The sequence below is a fragment of the Bos javanicus genome, chromosome 3 (genome assembly GCF_032452875.1).
Source record: "Bos javanicus breed banteng chromosome 3, ARS-OSU_banteng_1.0, whole genome shotgun sequence".
Taxonomy (NCBI): domain Eukaryota; kingdom Metazoa; phylum Chordata; class Mammalia; order Artiodactyla; family Bovidae; genus Bos; species Bos javanicus.
In genome coordinates, this window is record NC_083870.1 from 16,634,197 (window position 1) to 16,656,508 (window position 22,312).

Below are 22,312 nucleotides of genomic sequence, written 5' to 3' on the forward strand. Positions count from 1 at the left end.
CGCTGAGGCGGCGGCGGCGGCTACGGCTGGAAGAGCCGGGCCGGGGCCCGCGGCGGAGGCCGTGGCTTGTATTGGGAGGGTGGCGGGGAGGGACGGGGGAGGAAGATGGCGACGTCGGGAGCGAATGGGCCGGGTTCGGCCACGGCCTCAGCTTCCAATCCGCGTAAGTTTAGTGAGAAGATCGCGCTGCAGAAGCAGCGTCAGGCCGAGGAGACGGCGGCCTTCGAGGAGGTGATGATGGACATCGGCTCCACCCGGGTGAGGGGCCGCGCCGGGAAGCGGGAGCCGAGTAGAGCTGTCCCAGAGCGGGGAGCCGAGAGGCGGGGCGGGGGCGGGAGCCGTAGCGAAAGAGGCGGAACGCGGCAGGGGCAGCGGGCGCCGCCGTCTGGGAGGCGCGGGTGGAGGGTCCGAGGGCAGGAAGACGGATTTTGCGGGAGGAGGTAGAAACTCCTGAGAGGTTGGGGGGTTTGGGAACGACTGGGAACGCGGAATAAGTGAGGCAGGAATGGACACAGAGAGGAGATGGTCCCCGAAACCCTGAGGAGTTAGGATGTGGGTGGTCCTTGCGCATCTCTGACTGAGTTCTCTCAGGGACTCAGCATCTTCCATACTGGGTTATGGGGCGGGGGGGATGGCCTGCTTGCCCTAGTCTAGCTTCTCTGAATTGGTGATCTCCTCTTATCTGGTCCCTCTGCCTTGTTGTGCTACTCTCGGCACTTAGTATCTCCGGGAAAGGGCCCCATGAGTGGTTTGAACTGGGTACAGTGGGGCAGGAAGTCCCCTCCTGCGTCCCTTTGCTTCCTTTTTCAAATACTTTTTGTGGTTTCCTGACGTGAATGAAGGTGAGGTCCATTGCTCACAGACTGGTGCTTGGTATTTTGCCTTGGCCGCCTCGGAGGAGAGATAGGGCTTTGGAACTCGAAAGGAGGTAGGTAACCAGTAAGCTATCAGTTATGTGGAACCGATGCTTTGCTGAACTTTCTAGGAAGATGGACGTTTGGGGGGTTAGTTATAGGGTGCTTGGAGGGTCTTCTATGGGGAGGAAATATTCATTCCTACGCAGTTCCAGAAAGAAGGCATCCTGGCAGAATTGCTTCGGAAGCTACCTAGCCTCCGTGCACCCCCCTATCTTGGTGTCTTCCTTCCCAGGGCTGGATGTCAGGGAGAGGTGGGGTGGGAGTTTGCCCAGCTGGTATGCAGTCTTAATTTAGGGACACATTATTCTCAAACAGCAGGTGAGGATATTGCAGTGATCCCTCCTGGCTGGGAGTTAGAAGGAATGTAAAGCGTGATGGATGGCTGAACATGAGTACCACATTTCAAAGTTCTTTCTTCTGGTCTGACTGCCTTTGATTGAATCTGTCTGTGACTGGGACTCTGGTTGTATTTGTCTGTGTGTCTCCCTTACCTCTGTTGGTCTTTTTTGTGCTTTTTTACTTTTTTGAGTCTCTAGAGACCATGTGTCCTAGTTTTGGGGAGTCAGAGAAAGTTAGATGGGGAAGTAAATTGTGTGTGTGTGCACATAATCCCCTCTAACTGCTACGAGACTCCTGATCTAACTGTTGACTGCTCCCCTTTAGGAGCTTTTGATCCAGGTGGGGCAGAGACAAGAAGGTGGGCGAGAGGCTGACCTCCAGCTGACAGCTTGAGGCCATGCCCTCTGGACTGTGACGCCAGCGGAGGAACGGTGGGATCTAGGGCTAGTGTGTACACACAAAAGCTCAAAAGCTGGGCCTTCTTTCTTTGTGGTGCTTCAGTCTGTCCCTTCAACTCACCTTACCCCTGTTGGGTAACTTCTCTTCTGCACATAAAAAACCTAGGGCAAGCATGGTCTGTGCCTGGAGACCTAAAACTAGAGATTAGAGACCTGGAGTTCAGCCTGTTATCCGGCCAGCTGGGAGGTCTCATCTCAGGCAGATATGGGCTGTGGGACCTGTACTACTGAGAAGCTGGGGTTATCATATATATGAGTAGTGGTCTTAAAGTGTCCCACTGAACTCGCTGGACTGACCTCTTAGGACAGAGAGTCAATTCTGATGTTGGTCTGTGCACAACAGCATGAGCCATGGAAGCTCCTAGAAGTTACCACTGATCAGCTGTCTTGGGTCTCCTTGTTTGGCTGGTGGCAGAGGCTGAGCCTCAGAAGTAGATGCTCACCTCTCACAGAGGGACATGAGATCTTTAGGAAGACTAAAACCATGCCAGGCTGAGGGGTGTGGTGTCTTACTCCAGGGCCAGACACACCTCCCTAAAGTGGGGATGAGGCCAAGGAGATAGCTCTAGGCCAGGCTAGAGTAGACTACTGCTTCTCCCCACCACACACCCCCATTCTCCAGGCTCCCCTGCCAATTTAGGGGCTTTAGGACTAGGTAGAAGAATGCTTACTGGTCTCAGCTCTGTTTTTCCGGGTAGAAGAGCCATCATTTAGTTGTTCTATTTTCGGAGGCTCTGTGTAGCCTTCCTGAGGCTGGGCAAATGGCAGAGACCAAAAGCCTGTGCCTGCCGTCCAGAGCAAGAAGGAAAGAGACTGGCAGTCATGGCTCTACGGCATCCACCTGTGACCCTTCCCTTGTCTTCCAATTAGTCCTGTACGCATCTGGAAGGGAAAGCAGAGTTGCCTAATAGTCACTCTGCCCCAGGAATTAACCCAGGTGATTAGCCTGGGGGCTCCTGGCAGCCCCTCAGGAACTCTCTTTAGACTGATGCCAACTGGGACAGGCCCTGAGTAGAGTGTTAGGTTCTCCCTGGCAGGGTGATGCCAGGCATGAGTGATAGCATGGATGGGGGCAGCTGCAGAAGAGCTAGAGCAGATTGTTTGTACTGGGTCTCACTGGGTCTTTCCCCCAGCAGTGGCTTTTCTTCTGGCAGGTCTCTTGAAAGCATCAGCAATAGTAACGTGTCCTAGAGACAGGGATGGCAAACGTGGCTACAGGAACAGTGCTCAGGACCCTCCCTGACGTTCCCATCTGTCCTCCATGTCTCAGTTACAGGCCCAAAAACTTCGGCTGGCATACACAAGGAGCTCCCACTATGGTGGCTCTCTGCCCAATGTGAACCAGATTGGCTGTGGCCTAGCCGAGTTCCAGGTGAGTGGACGCTGGCTTGCAGGGTGTCAGGGGTGGAGAGCAGGCTCTCAGGGGGCTTCCTCTGTTGACTTGTGGTCTCTTTTGGCAGAGCCCCCTCCACTCCCCTCTGGATTCATCTCGGAGCACTCGACATCACGGGCTGGTGGAACGGGTGCAGCGAGATCCCCGAAGAATGGTGTCCCCGCTTCGCCGCTACGCCCGCCACATATCCTTCACCGAGGGGCTGCGCAGTCTGGCGGGTGGTGGGGTGGGGTTCCTCGGGAGCTCATGGTGGGAAAAGGGACTTGAGGTGCTGTCCAGTCCCATCTTGCAGAAGCTTCTTTTCCCAGTCTCCCTGAAAAGTGACATTTGGCCCTTCTGTCAGCGCTGGCTCCTGTGACGGAGCTGTCCCTCCTGTGGTTGTGCCCACCATCTCTGGCTGGTGCTGACCTGCTTTACTTCAGCTTGCTCTTTGCTGCTAGATGCACGGCTCCCTGACAACTCATGCTACAAGGGTTTTGCTTCCCTCCTGCTCACATTTCTGTTTGTGGCATTCAATCTCAGAGACCGTCACAACAACCTGTCTCCCCCAAAGGCTGCTTAGACAATCATCTATTTTTTCTGACTCCATTAGGCCCGATTCCCTTTTTTCTCTTCCATTCTTTGTCCTTATTTTTGCCCGTGTAGAGGAGGAGAAAAAAAAAGGTGTTTGTTTCTTAAAACAACTCATCTGCTGCCTCCATTATTTTTCTCTTATCTGGTCTCTCTTCCACCCATCCCCTCCTCACTTTTTCCCTTAACTGGTGCTCTTCACATTGACAGCTCTCCCTATAGTCCTGCCTATTTATCTCCTCCCCCGGAGTCCAGCTGGCGGAGGTCAGTGTCCAGGGCAGGCAGGATCTCCTGCTCACTCTCTGACTTGTCTCTGGCTGGAGCTGGAGTTGAGTCTGGGCCTGCTTGGCCAGGCTTTCAGCCATACCTCCTCCCACAATGGCAGGGCTGGGAGGGGTGGGGGTAGGTGGAGTAATGGGTCAGAGTCCAGTCTTGGCCATGTTGACACGGGTGGCCAAGCCTCCCTGTCCAGCCAGAGCAGGACCAATGGTAGCTGGGGTGTGTGTGTGTGAGGGGGAGGGGAGACGGGCAGGGTGGCAGGTGAAAGTGGCTGCCTTCTATCAAGAGTGGGTACACTCAGATTCGGAACCCCTCCCCTGTCCATCTTATCCCTAATATTCATACCCAGCACATATGCTAGGCTCTAAGATTCCTATTCAGCTTGTCCTGACAGATAGAAGTTGAGGATTTCCAGATCTTAGGTTGTTTGTGGAGAGGGTTCACGGATCACAAGTATCAGAAGGATCAGAAAGAAAGAGGCATGAGCCTGGGTGCCCAGCCCTCTTGGCTGCCCCACATTCCCCGCCTGCTCCCAATACCTGTCTTCTGGTCCTTATGAGCCTTCCTCCTCATGACTTTGTTTTTCCATCCCAGGACAATGCCCTGGGGCAGTTTCCCTGCAGAGAAGGGACAGTTGTTTCGACTACCATCTGCACTTAACAGGTGATGGCCCTTGCCTTCTTTAGGCCACATCTCTCCTTATCTGTAGTTTCTGGGGCCCTGTTCCCTCACCCAACCCTGTCCCAGCCCAGCTAGTGTTTTCCCCTACTGAGCAGGGCATGAGGAGCAGGAAGACTGTCATGGGTGCCAGCTCATCTCTGTTCCCCTCACAGGACAAGCTCTGACTCTGCCCTTCACACAAGCGTGATGAACCCCAGCCCTCAGGACACGTATCCAAGCCCTGCACCCCCCAGCGTCCTGCCGAGCCGCCGTGGAGGTAAGCAGCCATGTCCCAGGGTGAGGTCAATCCATGGAACTTTTGTCTGAAGCAGGTAGGCAGGTGGGCACTACAGCCAACTCCACCACATACAGCCACTCCGTCCTTTGCAGGTTGTCTGGACGGCGAGATGGACTCCAAAGGTATGTGTTCCTCACCGCATTCAGTATGTGGGGGTACTGAATGCCAGAGAATTTCTGGGCTGGTGCTGGGGGCTTTCTTCAGAGCCAGGGAGGGATCTCCCTCCTGCCTGCATCTGATTCCTACCCTGCCTTACTGCCTTCTCCAACCCTCTCACCACCAGTCTTTCTCTTTCAAGTCCCTGCTATTGAGGAGAACTTGCTAGATGATAAGCACTTGTTGAAACCATGGGATGCTAAGAAGGTAGGCATGGCCCACTGTCCCTCTTCTTTCCATGGAGCAGGTCTTCAGGGTTCTCCACTGAGCTCTGTCCTCATCTGCCACCTTCTTCCTTCTCTCCTCAGCTGTCCTCGTCCTCCTCCCGACCTCGGTCCTGTGAAGTCCCTGGAATTAAGTAAGTACTCTATGAGGTCAGCTGAGGTGGGGAGGGCTGTAAAGGGAACTGTGGGCTGCTGGGCTCTGCTCTTTGCTGACCACTGCCCCATTACATCTTGTCTTCTTTCCCAGCATCTTCCCGTCTCCTGACCAGCCTGCCACTGTGCCTGTCCTCCCACCTGCCATGAACACGGGAGGCTCCCTACCTGACCTCACCAACCTGCACTTTCCCCCACCGCTACCCACCCCCCTGGACCCAGAGGAGACAGCCTATCCCAGCCTGAGTGGGGGCAGCAGTACCTCCAATTTGACCCACACCATGACCCACCTGGGCATCAGCGGGGGCCTGGCCCTGGGCCCGGGCTATGATGCGCCAGGTGAGTGGCTGTCCTGGCTGTGTGTCCCTGGGGTGCTGTCTAGCTGGAGGGACAAAGGGGTGGGAAGCTCGAGCACCTAGGATTTTCCTGTGGCTGCCCACACCCCACCCTTCGTCTGTCCCCCCCAGTTTCCCTCACTGCAGTCGTCTGCCAGTGAGAGCTGGTGAGTGTGGCTGTTCCTCAAAAGAAGATGGAGAGCAGCCCCAAGTGTGCAATGCCAGTCTGACTGTCAGGGACAGAGTAGGGAGGACATCGTGTTGCCACTTTCATAGTCTGGTCACTGCTACCCATTCCGAGCAGAAGGGGCCCAGTTCCCATCAGTAATGTTGGCATTTCTGGTTTTTTGTCTGTGCCTACAGGACTTCATTCACCTCTCAGCCACCCATCCTTTCAGTCCTCCCTAAGCAATCCCAACCTCCAGGCTTCCCTGAGCAGTCCTCAGCCCCAGCTCCAGGGCTCCCACAGTCACCCCTCACTGCCTGCTTCCTCCTTGGCTCGCCACGCACTGCCCACCACCTCCCTGGGCCACCCCTCGCTCAGTGCCCCGGCCCTCTCCTCCTCCTCTTCCTCCTCTTCCGCTTCCTCTCCGGTGCTGGGGGCCCCCGCTTACCCAGCTTCTGCCCCTGGGGCCTCCCCCCGCCACCGCCGTGTGCCCCTCAGTCCCCTGAGTTTGCCCGCGGGCCCAGCCGACGCCAGAAGGTCCCAACAGCAACTGCCCAAACAGTTTTCGCCAACAATGTCACCCACCTTGTCTTCCATCACTCAGGTATGCGTGGCTGCCTTCCCTACATGTCTGTCTTCCCCTCCTTCTGCCGAGTTCTCTCCCTCCCACCCTGCTTTCTTCCAGTACCTCTTCTCCTTCACTCCTGGTGTTATCCGTCCCCATCCACTCCATCCTCTATGAGCCCGGCTTGGATCTATCTTCTTTCCTCTTGGCTTTAAGAATGCAAACCCTGGGGTTCAGCTTTCTAGTTTCAAATCCTGGCCCCACCTCTTAGCAGCAGTCTCCTTCAATGTTTATTTAACTCCTGTGAGCCTCAGCATCCTCAGGCCAGCAATGTAAGAATCAGAGGCAATCACATGCGGGAAGTGCTCGGCACCGTGCCCAGCCCAGCTGCACACTCACCAGATGACCGCTTGTCCTTTCCTTTTCTCTCTCTTTTTGGTTCCTGTCCTCTTTTCTTGTCTTTTTCCTCCTGCCTCCATCCTGCCCCACTCCCTCTCCCATCTCCTCACCTGCCTTCTTAGATTTCATAGAGACTGTCCAGTGATGGATCCCAGTCCCTTCATTTTACAGACGACGTTGGGGCCCAGAGGGAAAGTGACTTTCCCAAGTTTACACAGCATGTGAGGGAAGAGTTGGGACCAGAACCCCAAATTCTTGGTTTAGGGCTTTTCCCTCGAGGCTGATGTCCTTAGCTCTTCCCTCCTTCCCTCCCCTCTCCCCCTTTCCGTTCTCTCTGCTCCTCTTCTCCTTTCACCCTGATGCTCTCCTTTCCCTCTCCTCCGTTCTCGTTTCCCTTCCTCCTTTGTTGTTCTTCCCTGGAATGTGTGTTTTGTGTTCCATCTTGACGCAGACCCCCTTTTCTGTAGGAAAGGCTAAGGCCAGGCCAGCAAGGGCTCTGCTCCCCCGGGACTTGGAGGGAGCCTAATCACCAGCTCCTTTCAACCCTCCTTCCTCTCGCAGTCCTCTGGCCTCTTCAGGGCTTTAGAACAGTTGTCAAGGTCATTGTTGTGTGACCAGTAGCTTGTGAGGTGTCTCACAAGTAGTTGATTACTGATAGTAGAGTACCCCAGTTTAAGATTCGTTGCCTCCTGGAGTGGATTCAGAATGTCCTTGTGTTAACCTCATTCAGTTGCTTGCATTCCGAGATGCTGTTTTGAAAGTAGTTGCCCCCCAGCGATGCCCAATGGAACGCTTTTGGTTTTGTGTTGAGGATGGCTGCAGCTGAAGAGGGTGGGAAGCCCTGACAAAGAGTTCCTCTGAAGGGGCACACTGAGGGGTAAGCTTCTCCCTTTTTGCTTGCCTCTCTTCAGGGCGTCGCCCTGGATACCAGTAAGCTGCCCACCGACCAGCGGCTGCCTCCATACCCATACAGCCCCCCAAGTCTGGTTCTGCCCACCCAGCAACCCACCCCAAAGCCTCTGCAGCAGCCAGGGCTGCCCTCTCAGGCCTGCTCAGTGCAGCCCTCAGGGGGCCAGCCCCCAGGCAGGCAGCTGCAGTATGGGACACTGTACCCGCCCGGACCCAGTGGGCACGGGCAACAGTCTTACCACCGGTCGATGAGTGACTTCAGCCTGGGGAACGTGAGTACCTGGGTCTCTAGCTCAGAAGCAGGGGAGGGGATGGAGGTGGGTCAAAAGAGCTGAGTGGTATTGAGGGGGGCACTCTGAATTGGAGCATCTAGGTGGGGGAGAGCCTTCTTTCTTCCACCTGGGTAATACAATCCCATCAACTTGGGGCTCCTCTCTCGCTGCATTTGCCCCCACTCCTGCCCGTCTGGCCCAGCCCCCTCCACGCAGCTTGCTCTTTGGTGATTGCTGCTCTGACCCATCGTCTTCCTGGCACGTGCGTGCTCTGTCCCAGTAGGCACGGTGCCCTCACCTCCTCTGGGCCTGCGTTCTCTTCTGTCACTGTGCTTGTTGCCATTTCCCTCTATCTCCGCTTTTGTTCCGCAGTGTGGGAGGTGAGGTGGGGTAGAGAGAGGTGAATGAAGATGACTGGGCAAGGTGGGGGTGTGAGCAGTGCTCAGCAAAGCCAGGCAGTAACTGAAGCCCACTTACTCCAGGCTTGTCTGTGTGTCCATAGCTGGAGCAGTTCAACATGGAGAACCCATCGACCAGCCTGGCGCTGGATCCCCCTGGCTTTTCCGAAGGTCCTGGCTTCTTAGGGGGTGAGGGACCAGTGAGTGGCCCCCAGGACCCTCACGCCCTCAACCACCAGAACGTAACCCACTGTTCCCGCCACGGCTCAGGGCCTAACGTCATCCTCACAGGTGAGAGGTGTGGACAGTGACTGAGGATGGAGGAGGGCGGGATACATTGGGTGGCTCAGCAGGAGACTGGGCAGGTAGGGGGGCGGTCTTGGAAGAGTTCATGAGGCGTGGGGGTCTCACTCGTCTCTTCCGTCCACACAGGAGACGCCTCCCCAGGCTTCTCCAAGGAGATTGCAGCGGCCTTGGCCGGAGTGCCGGGCTTCGAGGTGTCAGCAGCTGGGCTGGGGCTGGGGCTGGGGCTGGAGGAGGAGCTGCGCATGGAGCCACTGGGCCTGGAGGGGCTCAGCATGCTGAGTGACCCCTGCGCCCTGCTGCCTGATCCGGCTGTGGAGGACTCGTTCCGCAGTGACCGGCTGCAGTGAGGCCACCTCAGCGCCATCCCTCTTCTCGGCCCTGTCCCTTGTCACTGTCCCTTTCCTCCCTTCCCCCTGGCCAGTAGAGGTGCCACTCTCTGCCCCCAGATCCTCTTTCTGACATGAACAAAGGATCCCAAGAATGAGAAAAGGCAAGGGGTTTTTTCCAGGTGGCCCCTGAATTCTGCACAAGCGGGGGGCACCTGGGGGAGCTCAAGGGAGGGCCTAAAGCACTTGTAACTTTGAACCGTCTGTCTGGAGGTCAGAGCCTGTTGGAAAGTGGGGGGTAGAGGGGAGCCCCGGAGGCAGGGCTTGTCCGGATGCCTAGGGGTGGGCAGTGCCAGCCCCTCCTCACCGCTCTTCCCCTTGCAGTAGAGGAGAGAGCCAGAGTGGATATTATTTTTTATTAAATATATTATATGTTAATAAAAAAATCCTATTAAATCTTTGGTGTGGTTGGCTCCTGTTTGGGATACAGCTGGGGATCAAGGGAGTCCTTGGGGACATAAGTCTTCGCCTGCTATGCTTTTTTTTTTTTTTAATTTGCTGTGCCAAGTCTTAGTTGCAGCATGCGGGACCTTCATTGCATTCGGGGCATGTGGGATCTAGTTCCCTGATCAGGGATCAAGCCTGGGCATTGGGAGCATGGAGTCTTACCCACTGGAACACCAGGGAAGTCCCCTATTATGCATTTTGCATCTTCTCAACACCATGTGGTTTGTGGAGGGGCCCCCAAAGCCTCAGAATTTGTACTCAGCACCGGACATAGGGCTGCAGGCCGGGTGTAGACCCCGTGGCAGCACAGCTGCCTTCTCACCTGCCCAGGGCCTTGCTGGGGCGTCAGGGGACAGGGGCTTTGTCTGCTGCTGCTCTTCCTCAAACTTGAGACCCTGGCAGCGAGTCAGGAGGTGAGAAGGTGACTGCTGGTTGAGCTCTCAGCTCTGGATATTTCTGGTAGAATGACCCCACCTCTCCAGAGGTGTATCTGGCCTCAGTGCTAAGGCTTCCAAGGAGAGAGGGTTTAAAAACTACTAAGCCTAGAGGACCTGGAAGTTCGATGTACCCAGCCAGCCTCCGACCCAAGGCTTCTCATTCTCCTTCTGCCCCTCACCCTGCGTGAACTCACTTCACCCTCCCACTCTTCTCCACTCACTCATTCAGAGGCTTGAGTGCTAGCTAACCTGTTTTGATGGTTTCCTCTTTTTGGCTTGGGGTGCTAGTCCTCTGAGCTTCTGCCCTCTTCTTTCCCTCACACAGCACAGAAGAGTGGTGCCCCTCCTCCGTTACCTTTGCCTCTGCTACTTGCCCACAGCCCACAGTCCGGGCTCCTCTTCCTCTTTCCAAAACTGTTGTCATTTTCAAAAATGAGAACTGAGAACTTCTGGCTTAGGCTGGAACGGAATGCAGTGTGCCCTAAAGCTGGAAATAGGGGCAGCCACCTGGGTCTCCGCACACTAGACTTTCAGGGCCTTCACCCAGGCAGGCAAGCCACATCTGAGTAGGCTCGAGGGCGGGACGAGAGCGCGCCTCGGACTTCAGGGGCCGCCTAGGGTCAGTGTCCGGCGACAATGGCTGGGTGGTGGGAAGCTCCCTGGGTGCAAGGGGCCCTCCCAGCCGCCAGGGGTCGCGCTGCAGGCGGTCGGGCGCTGGGCAGGCGCTGCCAGGGTCACGGCCGCCGGCCGGGGAGGGGGGGGGTGGGGGGAGCGGCGGCGCCCGTGGTCCCGGAGGGGGGGTGGGGGGAGCGGAGAAAGCGGGGCGCGCGGAGAAGCACCGGGCCCTCAGCGCGGCAGGAGCTGGGGGGACCGCGCGGCGCGAGCGAGAGACGCGGCAGCACAGTCCCCGCGTGGCGCAGCGCGGCGGGGACGCTGGGATCGCCCGGATCTCCCTCCAAGGCGCCCTGCGCCCCGGCGCCCTCGGCCGCCTCTTCCTCCTTCATTCGCCGTCCCGGCGGGAGCGGCGCCCGAGTCGGGTGCGCCATGTCCGGGGCCGGGTAGCCTCGCCGTCCGCCGGCCCGCCAGCCCGCCTTCCGAGCCACCCGCCCGCGGGCCGGCCGGCCGGGGAGTCTCGGGGCAGGCAGGTAGGGGCTGGACCGGGCGGGGCAGCGGGCGGGGAAGGGAGGGAGGGAGCGCGGGCGGGGCGGGGGCTCTCCCCAGCTGTTCTCTGGCGCTGCACATCTGGTTCCGGTTCCTCTCTCCTGGGGAAGTGAAAGTGGAGGGGAGGGCGCAGTCTGGAGTTAGCTAGCTGTGCCCGGCGCCCTGCACCCCTCCTGCTCCCGCGGGTCCCGAGCCTGAGCACCCCTCCCTCCCGCTCCGGTCACGCGGCGGCCGGCGCTGCTGCCGTCACGTCCCCGGCCGCCTGCGCGTCCGCTCCTCTGCCCTCCTGCTCCTTCCTCAGCCTCCTCCCGCTCGGCGCGCCCTTTGCCCCAACGCGAACTTCCCGCTGTACGGCTCGTGGGCGCCGGGACCCGGAGTGGTGTCCCTGCCTCTTGCGTTCCCTAGGGAGAAAGGGCTGCCTTCCTGCTGGGCTCTTCCCTAGCTTGGTGAGGAGAGGCCCGGGTGCGCAGGTCCTGCCGATGGGAGCCACTCGCCCCTCAGCTGGTCTCACCTCGTGGTTCCTGCCTGCTCCTTGGGGCAGAGGACATAGGGCTCCCATTCGCCTGCAGTGGACGAGGCACGCGGCTGGGTCCCAGAGCTAAATCAGGAGGCTGACGCTGACTCCTGGCTTTACCTCGCAGACGTGGAGACTAAATTTAGCTGGAGTTGGTGTGTGTGTGAGTGACCAGAGGCCAGGTTAAGGAGAGCCAGCTTGGGTCCATGAGATTCCCTTGCCCCCTCTTCTCTCGGCAAGGGTGGGAGGTTAAGTAGGACTGTACATGCTGGATCTAATCTGAGCTGCCTCTGCCTTGCTCCGGGTCCTTTAGGCTAAGCTTCCAACTTGGAATGATGCTGTGTTGGCACCTTCTGACAATACCCCCCCAACCTCCGCACACCCCCACCAGCACCACACACACACCCATAGGCTGACTTCCGCCGAGCTGCAGCTTCCCCTCCACTGTTTCAGGAAGTCACCTCCCTTCCCCTCTGAAGCAGCCCCCACGCCTCCAGTCCTCTGCTGCAAGCCACCCACCAAGCTGTTTCCCAGCTTCTACACTCAGGGCACCCGGGGACCCTTGAGGCTCCTACTCCCGGGGGTTGGGCCATGGAGGCAGGTGAGAAGAGTTACCGAGAAGCCGCTGTGGGCCTGTTTCTGTCTCTGGGCTTCATGGAGGAGGGCTTGGGGATGGTGGGGACTGTCTCCCACAACTGCTTTGGACCTAACTGAGGATACCTAAGGATCCTGGAGGTTGGAGGGTACTGATTTTTTTTTTTGGTCAGGTTAGTGGAGCTAGGTTAGGAAAAAGGACACTGGAGTCTGGTGAAAAGACACTTAAAGCCTGGGTTTTGTGGCCTCCTCACAAAAACCTAGAGGTGGGCTCTTTAAGAATATTAGCTGGCTCATGAGATTCTTAGAATGTCAACTAGAGTAAGAAGGCCAGAAATCCATAAAAAGACTGTAATAGGCCTGATATTATGGCCAGAATGAATGTCATTGTAGGCCATTACAGAAAAGATTGTGATCTCTGTTATGTTAGGGAGTGAAGAGGGCTGGGGCTTTAAAAGGGATACAGAAACCATGTGATGTCAGAACCCAGAGCCTAGGTTAGCTGTGTGCAGTGGGTTCTTTGGAAAGAGGGCTGGTACCACCAAGAGGGAGGGTCCTGGTCTCTTTAAGGACCTGTGGTGGGCTGTTAGGGCCTGGTGATGTCACAGGCGGGAGAGTTCAGGATTGGCTGGCCACTGATCCTGCTTTTCCTTGAAAGTACTGGAGAAGGAAATGGCAACCCACTGCAGTACTCTTGCCTGGAAAATTCCATGGACTGAGGAGCCTGGTAGGCTACAGTCCATGGGGTTGCAAAGAGTTAGACATGAGTGAGCGACTTCACTTTCACTAGGAAGAGGAGGGAAGCAAAAAGGAGACTCCCTGGTTGCCGGCTGCCATGGCAACACAAACCTTCCATACTTCATCTCTGCCCAACTTGACCATTCCAGATGCAGTGAGTGAGGGGGGGGCCATGGCGGAGGAGCGGCCCCCCCGGCTGGTGGATTACTTCGTGATAGCTGGACTTGCAGGGAACGGAGCACCCATCCCTGAGGAAACGTGGATTCCTGAACCCAGTGGACCCCTGCGCCCTCCCCGGCCAGCTGAGCCCATCACAGATGTGGCAGTCATCGCTAGGGCCCTGGGCGAGGAGGTGCCCCAGGGCTATACATGCATCCAGGCTTCCGCGGGGGGCCACCCCTTGGAACTCAGCGCTGGGCTCCTAGGTGGAACTCAACCTGTCATCTGCTACCGGAGGGGTCGTGACAAGCCCCCCCTCGTTGAGCTGGGGTGTGTGCACCTACCTACCCCTGCTGGCACCAGGGGAGGCTAGGAGATCTGGGGTGAGGCAAGGAGACGTAGGGGTATGGGATGAGGGATGTTCAATGGGAATGGGAAGAGTGGTCGTGAGGCCAGGGAGAAGAGCCTGAAGTTGTGTGTACTTAGTCCTCACACAGATTTGGGTGCGTGTACTAGTGCTGCTACTTGCTAGCTCTGTGACCTTTGGCCAGTTATTGAGCCCCTCTGGGTCTATTTCCTCAGCTGTAATTTGGGGAAAATAATACCTCCTCATAGGGAGATGAAACAGGATCATCCATATTAGGGACTTAGCACAGAGTCAATAAATGGTAACTTTTCTTCTTGGTATTTATTAATGAGCGCTGAGAGCCATGGAAGGCCTGAGGTGTTGTTACTGATCAAGAAGTAGAGCCTAGGGATTTCTCTGGTGGTCCAGTGACTAAGACTCAGTGCTCCCAGTGCTGGGGCCTGGGTTCGATCCCTGGTCAGGGTACTAGATCCCACATGCCACAACTAAAGATCCCGAGTGCTGCAACTAAGACCTGGAGCAGCCAAATAAATATTAAAAAAAAAATAGAGCCAAGGGCAGAGAGGGGCACAGGGTTTTGGAGGGTGGGTTCAGCAAGAAGTGGGCCCTGGTGTCAGTGTTCGACTAGGCTGAGTAGCTAGGACTAGGAAGGCAGATCTAGCAAGACTGGGGGCTTTCTCCTCTGTTGTGGACTCCTGACATCTCTCTCTGTTCTCTGTGCCCAGGGTGTTGTATGAGGGGAAGGAACGTCCCAAGCCTGGCTTCCAAGTGCTAGATACGACACCCTATAGCCACTCAGCCAACCTGGCCCCTCCAGGCCCTGGGCACCCCCGCACCTACCTCACTTACCGGCGGGCAGCAGAGGGGGCAGGGCTGCATGCCTTGGGCATCACTGACCTCTGCCTGGTACTGCCCAGCAAGGGCGAGGGCACTCCTCATACTTACTGCCGATTGCCCCGCAACCTCAACCCCGGCATGGTGAGTGGGGCCCTGGGCCAGGAGCCGAGATTCATGCCATCTCCCTGTAAGAGGTGGACACTGGGCACACAGGGCATCCTAGGACCAAGGCCTCTAGTGGTGGGGGTGGGCCCAGAGGTGTGACACTGGTCTTGGGGGACTGGGATTAATAGGAGTTCTAAAGACAAAGACCACTTAGGGGTGGTGGAGAAAATAACCCCCCAGAAACCTTTGTCAGCTGTGTGTCTGCTTGTCTCTTGCCGTTTTGGGGCAGTGGGGCCCAGCAGTGTACCTGTGCTACAAGGTGGGCCTGGCCAAGGCCAACACACTGGTGTATGAGGCAGGTGAGTAGCCCCTCTGTCTCTGGCCCCTCGATACTCTGTGTCCCTCTGCCCTGGTGCCTCTCGGCGGGTACCTTCAGTGTCCACAGAACTCACCTCCCCTTTGCCACATGGCCCTTCTCTGGGATCCCCTGGTTCTTTCCCCCGGAGTCTGATGGACCCTACTCCTTTTGGGGACCCCCCCCTCTGTCGGGGGTGCAGAGCTGCTGGGCCGCTACCCAGAGGAGGACAATGAGGCGTTCCCGCTGCCCGAGTCAGTGCCCGTCTTCTGCCTGCCCATGGGGGCCACTATCGAGTGCTGGCCTGCCCAGACCAAGTACCCCGTGCCCGTCTTCTCCACCTTTGTGCTCACGGGTGCAGCTGGTGATAAGGTGGGTGTGTGGAGTGTGGTCAGGGGTCTGGGCTCCGCGGAGCCCGCCTGACTGCCCCTCTGCCCCTGCCAGGTGTACGGTGCTGCCCTGCAGTTCTATGAGGCGTTCCCGAGGGCCAGGCTGTCGGAGCGGCAGGCTCGGGCCCTGGGCCTGCTGAGTGCTGTGGAGCGGGGCCGGGCACTGGGGGGCCGGGCTGTGCGCAGCCGCCGCGCCATCGCTGTGCTGTCCCGCTGGCCTGCCTTCCCGGCCTTCCGCGCCTTCCTCACCTTCCTCTACCGCTACTCCGTCTCCGGCCCCCACCGTCTGCCCCTGGAAGCGTGAGCATGGGGCTTCCCTGATGCTGGGAAGGGTTACGAGGCCAGGAGGAATGGAGGAGAAGACGATGGAGCTGGGGGGGTGGGGGGCGCAGAGGAGTCAGGGACGGGGCTGTAGTGTGTGGCTGGAGAGCTGGTCCATTGCAAAAGTGCCCCTGGCTGAAGGGGTGAGTGGGGCCTGAAACCCAGGCTACACTTGCTTACCAAGTCCTGGCCAGGGCCTGTGCATACCCAGAGGGAATCTCTTCTGATGTGCACCAGTGCTGTGCATGATGGCGGCTCCGGTGGCTGACAGCAGTCTTGAGGTAGAGCTCAGGGAGGAGTGAGGTCCCTGGGGACAGGCAGAGGAAAAGAGCAAAGGCACTGAATGGAGAGCCTGGAGCCTGCCTCTGACTGTGTCTCTCTCTCCCCCAGGCACATCTCCCACTTCATTCACAATGTTCCCTTCCCTTCCCCACAGAGACCCCGCATCCTGGTGCAGGTGAGGGCTGGGGCTGCGGCTAGGTGGCAGGGGGAGAATGGGCAGGGGCTAGTCTTTACCATCCTGACCTGTGGCTCTTCTGCTTCTCAGATGTCTCCCTATGACAACCTGCTCCTCTGCCAGCCTGTATCCTCACCCCTGCCCCTCAGGTATATGCTCAGGTTGGGGGGCAAGGCTGTGATGACCAGGGGCAGGGTGGGTGCCAGGCAAGTGGGCACTGGTGTGAAGGGTTGTGCAGGCTGGGCCCAGGTGGTGTCTGTGCCCAGCGATGAGGGAAGGGCCTCCTGCTGACTCTTCCCCCACCTTGGCATTGCTCCCAGTGGTGCCAGCTTCCTGCAGCTGCTGCAGACCCTGGGCCCGGAGCTGGCGATCACACTGCTGCTTGCTGTGCTCACGGAACACAAGCTACTAGTCCACTCGCTGCGGCCAGATCTGCTCACCAGCGTCTGCGAGGCCCTTGTCTCTGTGAGTGCCGCTCTGCCCAGCCTGCCTTACCCAGAGTGTTCTTTCTTGTGCCCTAGGCCCCACCTGGATTCTCCTTACTTTTCCTTTCTTGGGGAGGGTTCCTCAGTCTTATCCTTGGGCATGGCCTACAGGATGTACGGCTTCTGTCAGGAGCTTTTCTTGGAGCTCAGCTCCAGCAGCTTCTCACGACAAGCACCACCGGTCAAGGTCAATGCCCCCTCTTCTGCTGCCTCCCTGTGCCCTGCTCACTGGTCCTCATCCCCCGATGCTTTAGATGATCTTCCCGCTGCACTGGCAGTGCCCCTACATTCCGCTGTGCCCACTGGTGCTGGCAGATGTGCTGAGTGCCCCCGTGCCCTTCATCGTGGGTATCCACTCCAGCTACTTCGATCTGCATGACCCACCTGTGGATGTCATCTGTGTGGATCTTGATACCAACACGCTCTTCCAGTAAGAGGGCTGGGTCTTTTCTGGGGGTTTTGAGGATGGGAGCAGAAGAGGGCAGGTCAAAAGGAGCCTCAGGGAAAACGAGAAACCCCATCACCCTTTCTTCCTTCTGTTTATCTCACAGGACTGAGGAAAAGAAGCCCCTCTCCCCTCGGACCCTGCCCCGCAGACCCTACAAGGTTCTGCTGGCCACACTGACACATCTGTACCAGCAGCTGGATCAGAGTGAGGAGCCTGGGTGGTGGGGGGAGGCCGGAAACCATTATTGACCTTTAACCTCTAGTTTGGGGAGACCTGTGCAGAGCTGGACCTTACTTGAGGAGGTTAGAAGAACTAGGCTTTCATTGGGTGGAAGTGAGAGGAATTCAAGTTCCAGTTTAAGTTAGAGGAAGGCATACGTCACATTAATGTTCCTGAATATGTCAGGAAGATTGAGCTTGCCACTGGGGAGGCTTGAAACTGTTACCTAAAGGCAACTTTTAGTTACTGTTGGTACTAGGTCTGTTAGAAGCTGGCAGTGGTGGGGCAGCAGGTGGTAGGGTTGCAACCTGACTTCTATGGAGAGCGGGGTTGAGCAAGCCCTATGGGTGCTGGCCCTGATGCTCAGGTTGTCCTGGTCCCCAGCGTATACTGGCCCGGAGGAGGAGGCCTCCCTGGAATTCCTGCTGACGGACTATGAGGCAGTGTGTGGCCGCCGGGCCCGGCTAGAGCGCGAGGTCCAGGGAGCCTTCCTCCGCTTCATGGCCTGCCTGCTCAAGGGCTACCGGGACTTCCTGCGCCCACTCACCCAGGCCCCCTCTGAGGGGTCTCGCGATGTTGACAACCTCTTCTTCCTGCAAGGTAAAGGCGACCTGACCTGCCTGTGCTTGGGGAAGGTATCATGGGATGGGTGACCAGGGGCTGGGCTCCATGGGGCAGTCAGGGGGCATGCGGAATCACACAGTTACTTGTTTCTAAACTCAGCTGGCATCTTTGTGGTCGCCAGCTTTGAGCCATGTGCTCTTCTGGGCCTGGTGAGGGGATAAGGGTACAAAGATGAGTCAGCTGTGGCACTGGCCTCTGGGAAGCCCAGGGCTTGGTGGGGACACGATGACACCTGTGGTGAGCCAGCCCAAGGGCAAAACTCTCCTCTTGGTGACTCCCCAGTCTGAGGCCCTCAATGCCCACAGATAAAAGGGAAGGATGCCATGGGACCGTGGTGCTAGGGCAGCTGAGCTGGTCAGCTTGGCGGGTAGGGCCAGAGGGGCCAGAGAGGATGGCTTTTATGGCCTTGGATGCCAAGATGGCAGGGAGCCAAGAAAAGGGTTCAGAAGCGGGTGGCTGTGGTAGAGCCCCCAGTGACCACCCTCTTGGCCCCCTTCTCACCCATCAGGCTTCCTCAAGTCCCGAGAACGTTCCAGCCACAAACTGTACTCCCAGCTGCTACACACACAGATGTTCTCCCAGTTCATCGAGGAATGCTCCTTTGGCTCTGCTCGGCATGCTGCCCTTGAATTCTTTGACTCTTGTGTCGACAAGGTATTGGGATCATCCCTTCTTTTTGTGCCCTCTGCTCTACTCTGAGCTCTGTCACCCCAGATGTAAACACTGTCTCACACATGGTGAGGCTGGCGCCCCTGTGCAGCGCATGTGACTGGCCTCATAGACACAGTCTTCCTGCCCCTCTGCCCCTTCCTCGTCCCCTGGCTGTGTCTCCGGGGCCCTGACAGAGTCTGGGCCCATCACCTCCTTCCCTGTGGCTGTGCTTTCCCGGAAGATGTTATCTTCTGGATCCCTGGCTCTGCTCTGTGCCCACTGTCTGGATGTCCCCTTTCTTACCATCCTGCTTCAGGTCCACCCAGAGCAGGAGAAACCTGAGCCCGTGCCCCTGGTGGAGCTGGAGGAGCTGTCAGGCAGTGAGCTCACCGTGTTTATCATGCCTCCCGAGGAGCCGCCAGCGCCAGAGGGCAGTGAATCCACTCCCCAGTACTGGTGAGCGCCTCCCGCCCCCTCTCTTGCTCTGAGGCCGGATCAGCTGACTTAGTACCAACTGCACTCCATATGGCCTCTCTCCGCCCCTCCAGTTATGATGGGTTCCCCGAGCTACGGGCTGAGCTGTTCGAGGCTCCTCAAGAACAAGCTGGGGCTCTGCCTGTGCCAGGCCCTTCCCGCAGCGCCCCCAGCAGTCCTGCCCCTCGCCGCACCAAACAGGTAACCAGCAGGCGGGCCCCTGGAGGAATCTGACTCAGGCCAAGGACTGCTGCTTCAGTTTCTTCATCTGTAAAATGGGTAGAATAGTACTTATCCCATAAAGTTGTTGGGAGGTTTCAATATGTCTGGCACGAAAGAGAGACATGAACCCTCACTGTTGTTACCATTGTCATCGTCCTCATCTTCACTTTCTGAGGACCCTGGAAATCCAGGGACTTGCTGCCTCTGCTAGGACACCTGCCCTCGCCCAGGCTACGCATCTGTGCTTGGGAATCCAGGGCTGTGGGCACTGTCCCTGCCACCCCCTCAGCACACAGACCCTTTCTCAGGGCAGGCGCTGCTTCTCCCACACTGTTCAAGACCTGCCCTGGCATCATTCTCACCAGGTGTGTCCCCCGCCCTCTTTAGGAGATGAAGGTGGCGCAGCGGATGGCACAGAAGTCAGCAGCTGTGCCTGAGCTGTGGGCCCGGTGCCTGCTGGGCCACTGCTACGGGCTGTGGTTCCTGTGTCTGCCTGCCTACGTGCGCTCGGCGCCCTCCCGGGTGCGGGCGCTGCAGACGGCCTACCAGGTGCTGCGCCAGATGGAGAGCCGCAAGGTGGTGCTGCCTGACGAGGTGGGTGCCCGGGCCCCGCCCCGGGGGCTGCAGCCGACGGGGAACACGGCACCAGTCCAGGAGCTGGGCAGGCGCTCTGTCACACTCACTGAATTAGTGAGCGTGTTCAGGTTGTCGCGGCAGGGACTGTGGGGTGGCAGGGTCCGCAGGAAGGGCGGTGGCTCTGTGAGCACTGGGGCGCTCACTGCGGCTTGAGGACTGGGGCCGAGAGCGGGCCCACTCTCATCCCGCGTGTCTCCGGCCCAGGTGTGTTACCGGGTGCTGATGCAGCTGTGCTCGCACTACGGGCAGCCCGTGCTGTCCGTGCGGGTCATGCTGGACATGCGGCGGGCGGGCATCGTGCCCAACACCATCACCTATGGCTACTATAACAAGGTGCCCAGTCACTTGCCTTTGGGGTGAGGGGTGGGATGGTGGCAGGGGTGTGCGAGGAGGGCGCTGTTCCCTGACACCTGTGGCCTTCCCCTCCCAGTGGAGATCGGGCCCGTACAGTCCAACAAGGTCCTGCGGCCACTATCGCACAGTCCTCCTCTAGTGTCTCAGCACCTGCAGAGGCTTGTCTCATACTGGGCTGCTTGAGTCTCACCCACAGCAGTCCTGGCAAGCAGCTTAGGAAAGTACCACCACCTCCCAGGAAGAGCTGATTGTGGAAGCCAGTATGCCAGGCTCTGCTCCAAAGACAGCATCCACATAAACCCATCTTACCTTTCCCACAGCTCCTTGAAGTGGAACAATTCTTGTCCCCATCTTACAGATGAGGCCGTGAGGTTGCAGGGGGTTAGTAACTTGTCCGGGGTACCATAGTAAGTTAGGGGGTTAGGACACACACAGGCATATCGTTTCCTGAATTCAGGCCCTTCACCATGACACTAAACTGTTTCTTGTTTTTTAGATGAGGAAACTAATGGCCAAAAAAAAATGAACTGATTTCTTCAAAGCCCACAGTTTATAAACAGCAGTCTACAGACAGGTTGTTTCCACCGTTTCTTCTTCTAGAACCCCTCAGGGTGGCCACTGCCACTCTCTCTTCTGGGCTCTTGTTCCTGGCTGAGCCCTTGGCAGGACAATCATAGGCAGGATGTCTGGAGGGAAAGGTGGTCGCTGGGCCCCCAGGTCAGGCAGTTGGCATCTAGCTGAGGCCCAGGGTATGGAGACAGGCCATCCGCATGGGTGAACACTGTGCTTGGCAGGCTGTGCTGGAAAGCAAGTGGCCGTCTGGCACACCAGGTGGGCGCCTGCGCTGGGCCAAGCTCCGGAACGTGGTCCTGGGGGCTGCTCAGTTCCGCCAGCCCTTGCGAGAACAGCGGCAGCGGCAGCAGAAGCGGGAGGAGGTGGAGACAGCAGCCCAAGAGGCAGGCAGCTCGAAGACAGGTGGGTAGGGACTGGCGACACGGGCAGGGGACAGGCCTGGAGAGCTGGGGCTGGTCCAGTGGCTGACATTCAGTGTGCTGAGAATGGAGAGACTACGCTTGGCTGGCAACAGAAGACACAAAATTCTGCCTGGGAGGAGCCTTGCAAACCCAGGTCCCCGGAGGAGCTCTGTTTTGGAGCTGGGGGCTAGGTTTCCAGCTGGCTGTCTTTTGACCCCTCCCTGTCTTCTGCAGAGCCCTATTTGGAGCGCCCCTCCCCTACCCGCCCCCTTCAGCGCCAGACTACCTGGGCCGGGCGAAGCCTGCGGGACCCCGCCTCACCTATGGGGCGCCTGGTGAAGAGTGGCAGCCTGGGGAGTGCCCGAGGGGCACAGCCCACCGTGGAGGCTGGTGTGGCCCACAGTGAGTGCCCTCATCCCACACCCCACCCCTCGGCCCGTCAGCTTCCCTAACCACTCGCCAGGTGGAGGGGTGGTGCTTTGTGCCAGGTACTGTAGGCTCTGGGGGAATCTTGCCCGGATTGTCATCACGGTAGGGGCTGTGGTGCCAGATTGCATAGCCAGGAATTGTGTTTACTCAGGTCCCAAGGAGGGCCTGGACTCCATCTTCCCTGATTCTTTTCTGCCTTGCAGTGATAGAGGCCTTGGGGGTCCTGGAACCCCGGGGATCACCCATACCCTGGCATGATGGAAGCCTCTCAGACCTGAGCCTGACCGGGGAAGAGTCGGCACCTGGAGGCAGCCCAGGGGACTCAGGCTCAGCCCTGAGCACCCAGTCCACTGAAACCCTGGAAGGGCCAAGTGGGCGGGTGCCCAAGGCTGGTGGGCGTCAAGATGAGGCCAGCACCCCCCGAAGAGGGCTGGGCGCCCGCCTCCAACAGCTACTCACTCCTTCCCGCCGCTCCCCCACCTCTCGTGCCCCCCCGTCTGAGCTGCCCCCTGACCTGCCTCCCTCAGCCCGTCGCAGCCCCATGGACAGCCTTCTGCACCCCCGGGAGCGCCCTGGATCCACTGCATCCGAGGTAACCATTAAGGGCAGGGTCCAGACACTTCAGCACCTGGAGGCCTGGGGAGGGGCTGCGAACCCACAGTGCCCAGAAGTGGGCCTTGAAGGGTGGCTGAGCCAGCTTCCTGGATAAAGAGCAGCATGGGGTTGGCTGAC

General features: G+C 58.2%; 3 protein-coding genes across 6 annotated transcripts in view; 2 read left to right on the top strand and 1 right to left on the bottom strand.

Annotated features, from left to right (window-relative positions):
• Window positions 1-9,579, top strand: CRTC2 (CREB regulated transcription coactivator 2). 2 transcript variants are annotated; one of them, XM_061405183.1, is made up of 14 exons: window positions 2-258; window positions 2,985-3,086; window positions 3,175-3,288; window positions 3,877-3,941; window positions 4,551-4,619; window positions 4,790-4,893; window positions 5,007-5,036; window positions 5,213-5,277; window positions 5,379-5,428; window positions 5,542-5,786; window positions 6,146-6,552; window positions 7,824-8,093; window positions 8,596-8,782; window positions 8,924-9,579. In XM_061405183.1, exons 1-14 carry the CDS (start codon window positions 106-108, stop codon window positions 9,142-9,144), a joined length of 2,082 nt encoding a protein of 693 aa, XP_061261167.1. In that variant the 5' UTR covers window positions 2-105; the 3' UTR covers window positions 9,145-9,579. The 2 variants fall into 2 exon arrangements, with proteins under 2 accessions (XP_061261177.1, XP_061261167.1); XM_061405193.1 differs by lacking the exon at window positions 4,551-4,619 and having other exon boundaries at window positions 1-258.
• LOC133240563 (cuticle collagen 1-like) lies at window positions 9,524-11,818 on the bottom strand. Its single transcript, XM_061405606.1, has 2 exons — window positions 11,740-11,818; window positions 9,524-11,329 (listed from the first exon to the last, which is right to left on the bottom strand). Exons 1-2 carry the CDS (start codon window positions 11,785-11,787, stop codon window positions 10,802-10,804), a joined length of 576 nt encoding a protein of 191 aa, XP_061261590.1. The 5' UTR covers window positions 11,788-11,818; the 3' UTR covers window positions 9,524-10,801.
• The window catches only part of DENND4B (DENN domain containing 4B), a 14,425-nt gene continuing 3,240 nt past the window's right edge, over window positions 11,128-22,312 (top strand). Inside the window, exons 1-20 of one of the 3 annotated variants that reach the window (XM_061404841.1) lie at window positions 11,128-11,212; window positions 13,224-13,563; window positions 14,326-14,578; window positions 14,832-14,901; window positions 15,100-15,269; window positions 15,342-15,586; window positions 15,998-16,064; window positions 16,155-16,213; window positions 16,385-16,529; window positions 16,804-16,979; window positions 17,101-17,201; window positions 17,601-17,816; window positions 18,349-18,494; window positions 18,808-18,947; window positions 19,040-19,166; window positions 19,575-19,781; window positions 20,028-20,156; window positions 20,972-21,152; window positions 21,386-21,553; window positions 21,784-22,172. In XM_061404841.1, the coding sequence (XP_061260825.1) occupies window positions 13,247-13,563; window positions 14,326-14,578; window positions 14,832-14,901; window positions 15,100-15,269; window positions 15,342-15,586; window positions 15,998-16,064; window positions 16,155-16,213; window positions 16,385-16,529; window positions 16,804-16,979; window positions 17,101-17,201; window positions 17,601-17,816; window positions 18,349-18,494; window positions 18,808-18,947; window positions 19,040-19,166; window positions 19,575-19,781; window positions 20,028-20,156; window positions 20,972-21,152; window positions 21,386-21,553; window positions 21,784-22,172 (3,306 nt within the window). In that variant the 5' untranslated portion in view covers window positions 11,128-11,212; window positions 13,224-13,246. Of the gene's footprint in view, window positions 11,213-11,322; window positions 12,344-13,223; window positions 13,617-14,325; window positions 14,579-14,831; window positions 14,902-15,099; window positions 15,270-15,341; window positions 15,587-15,997; window positions 16,065-16,154; window positions 16,214-16,384; window positions 16,530-16,803; window positions 16,980-17,100; window positions 17,202-17,600; window positions 17,817-18,348; window positions 18,495-18,807; window positions 18,948-19,039; window positions 19,167-19,574; window positions 19,782-20,027; window positions 20,157-20,971; window positions 21,153-21,385; window positions 21,554-21,783; window positions 22,173-22,312 lie in introns of those variants that run through there. The other 2 variants (XM_061404831.1, XM_061404849.1) reach the window with 2 other exon arrangements.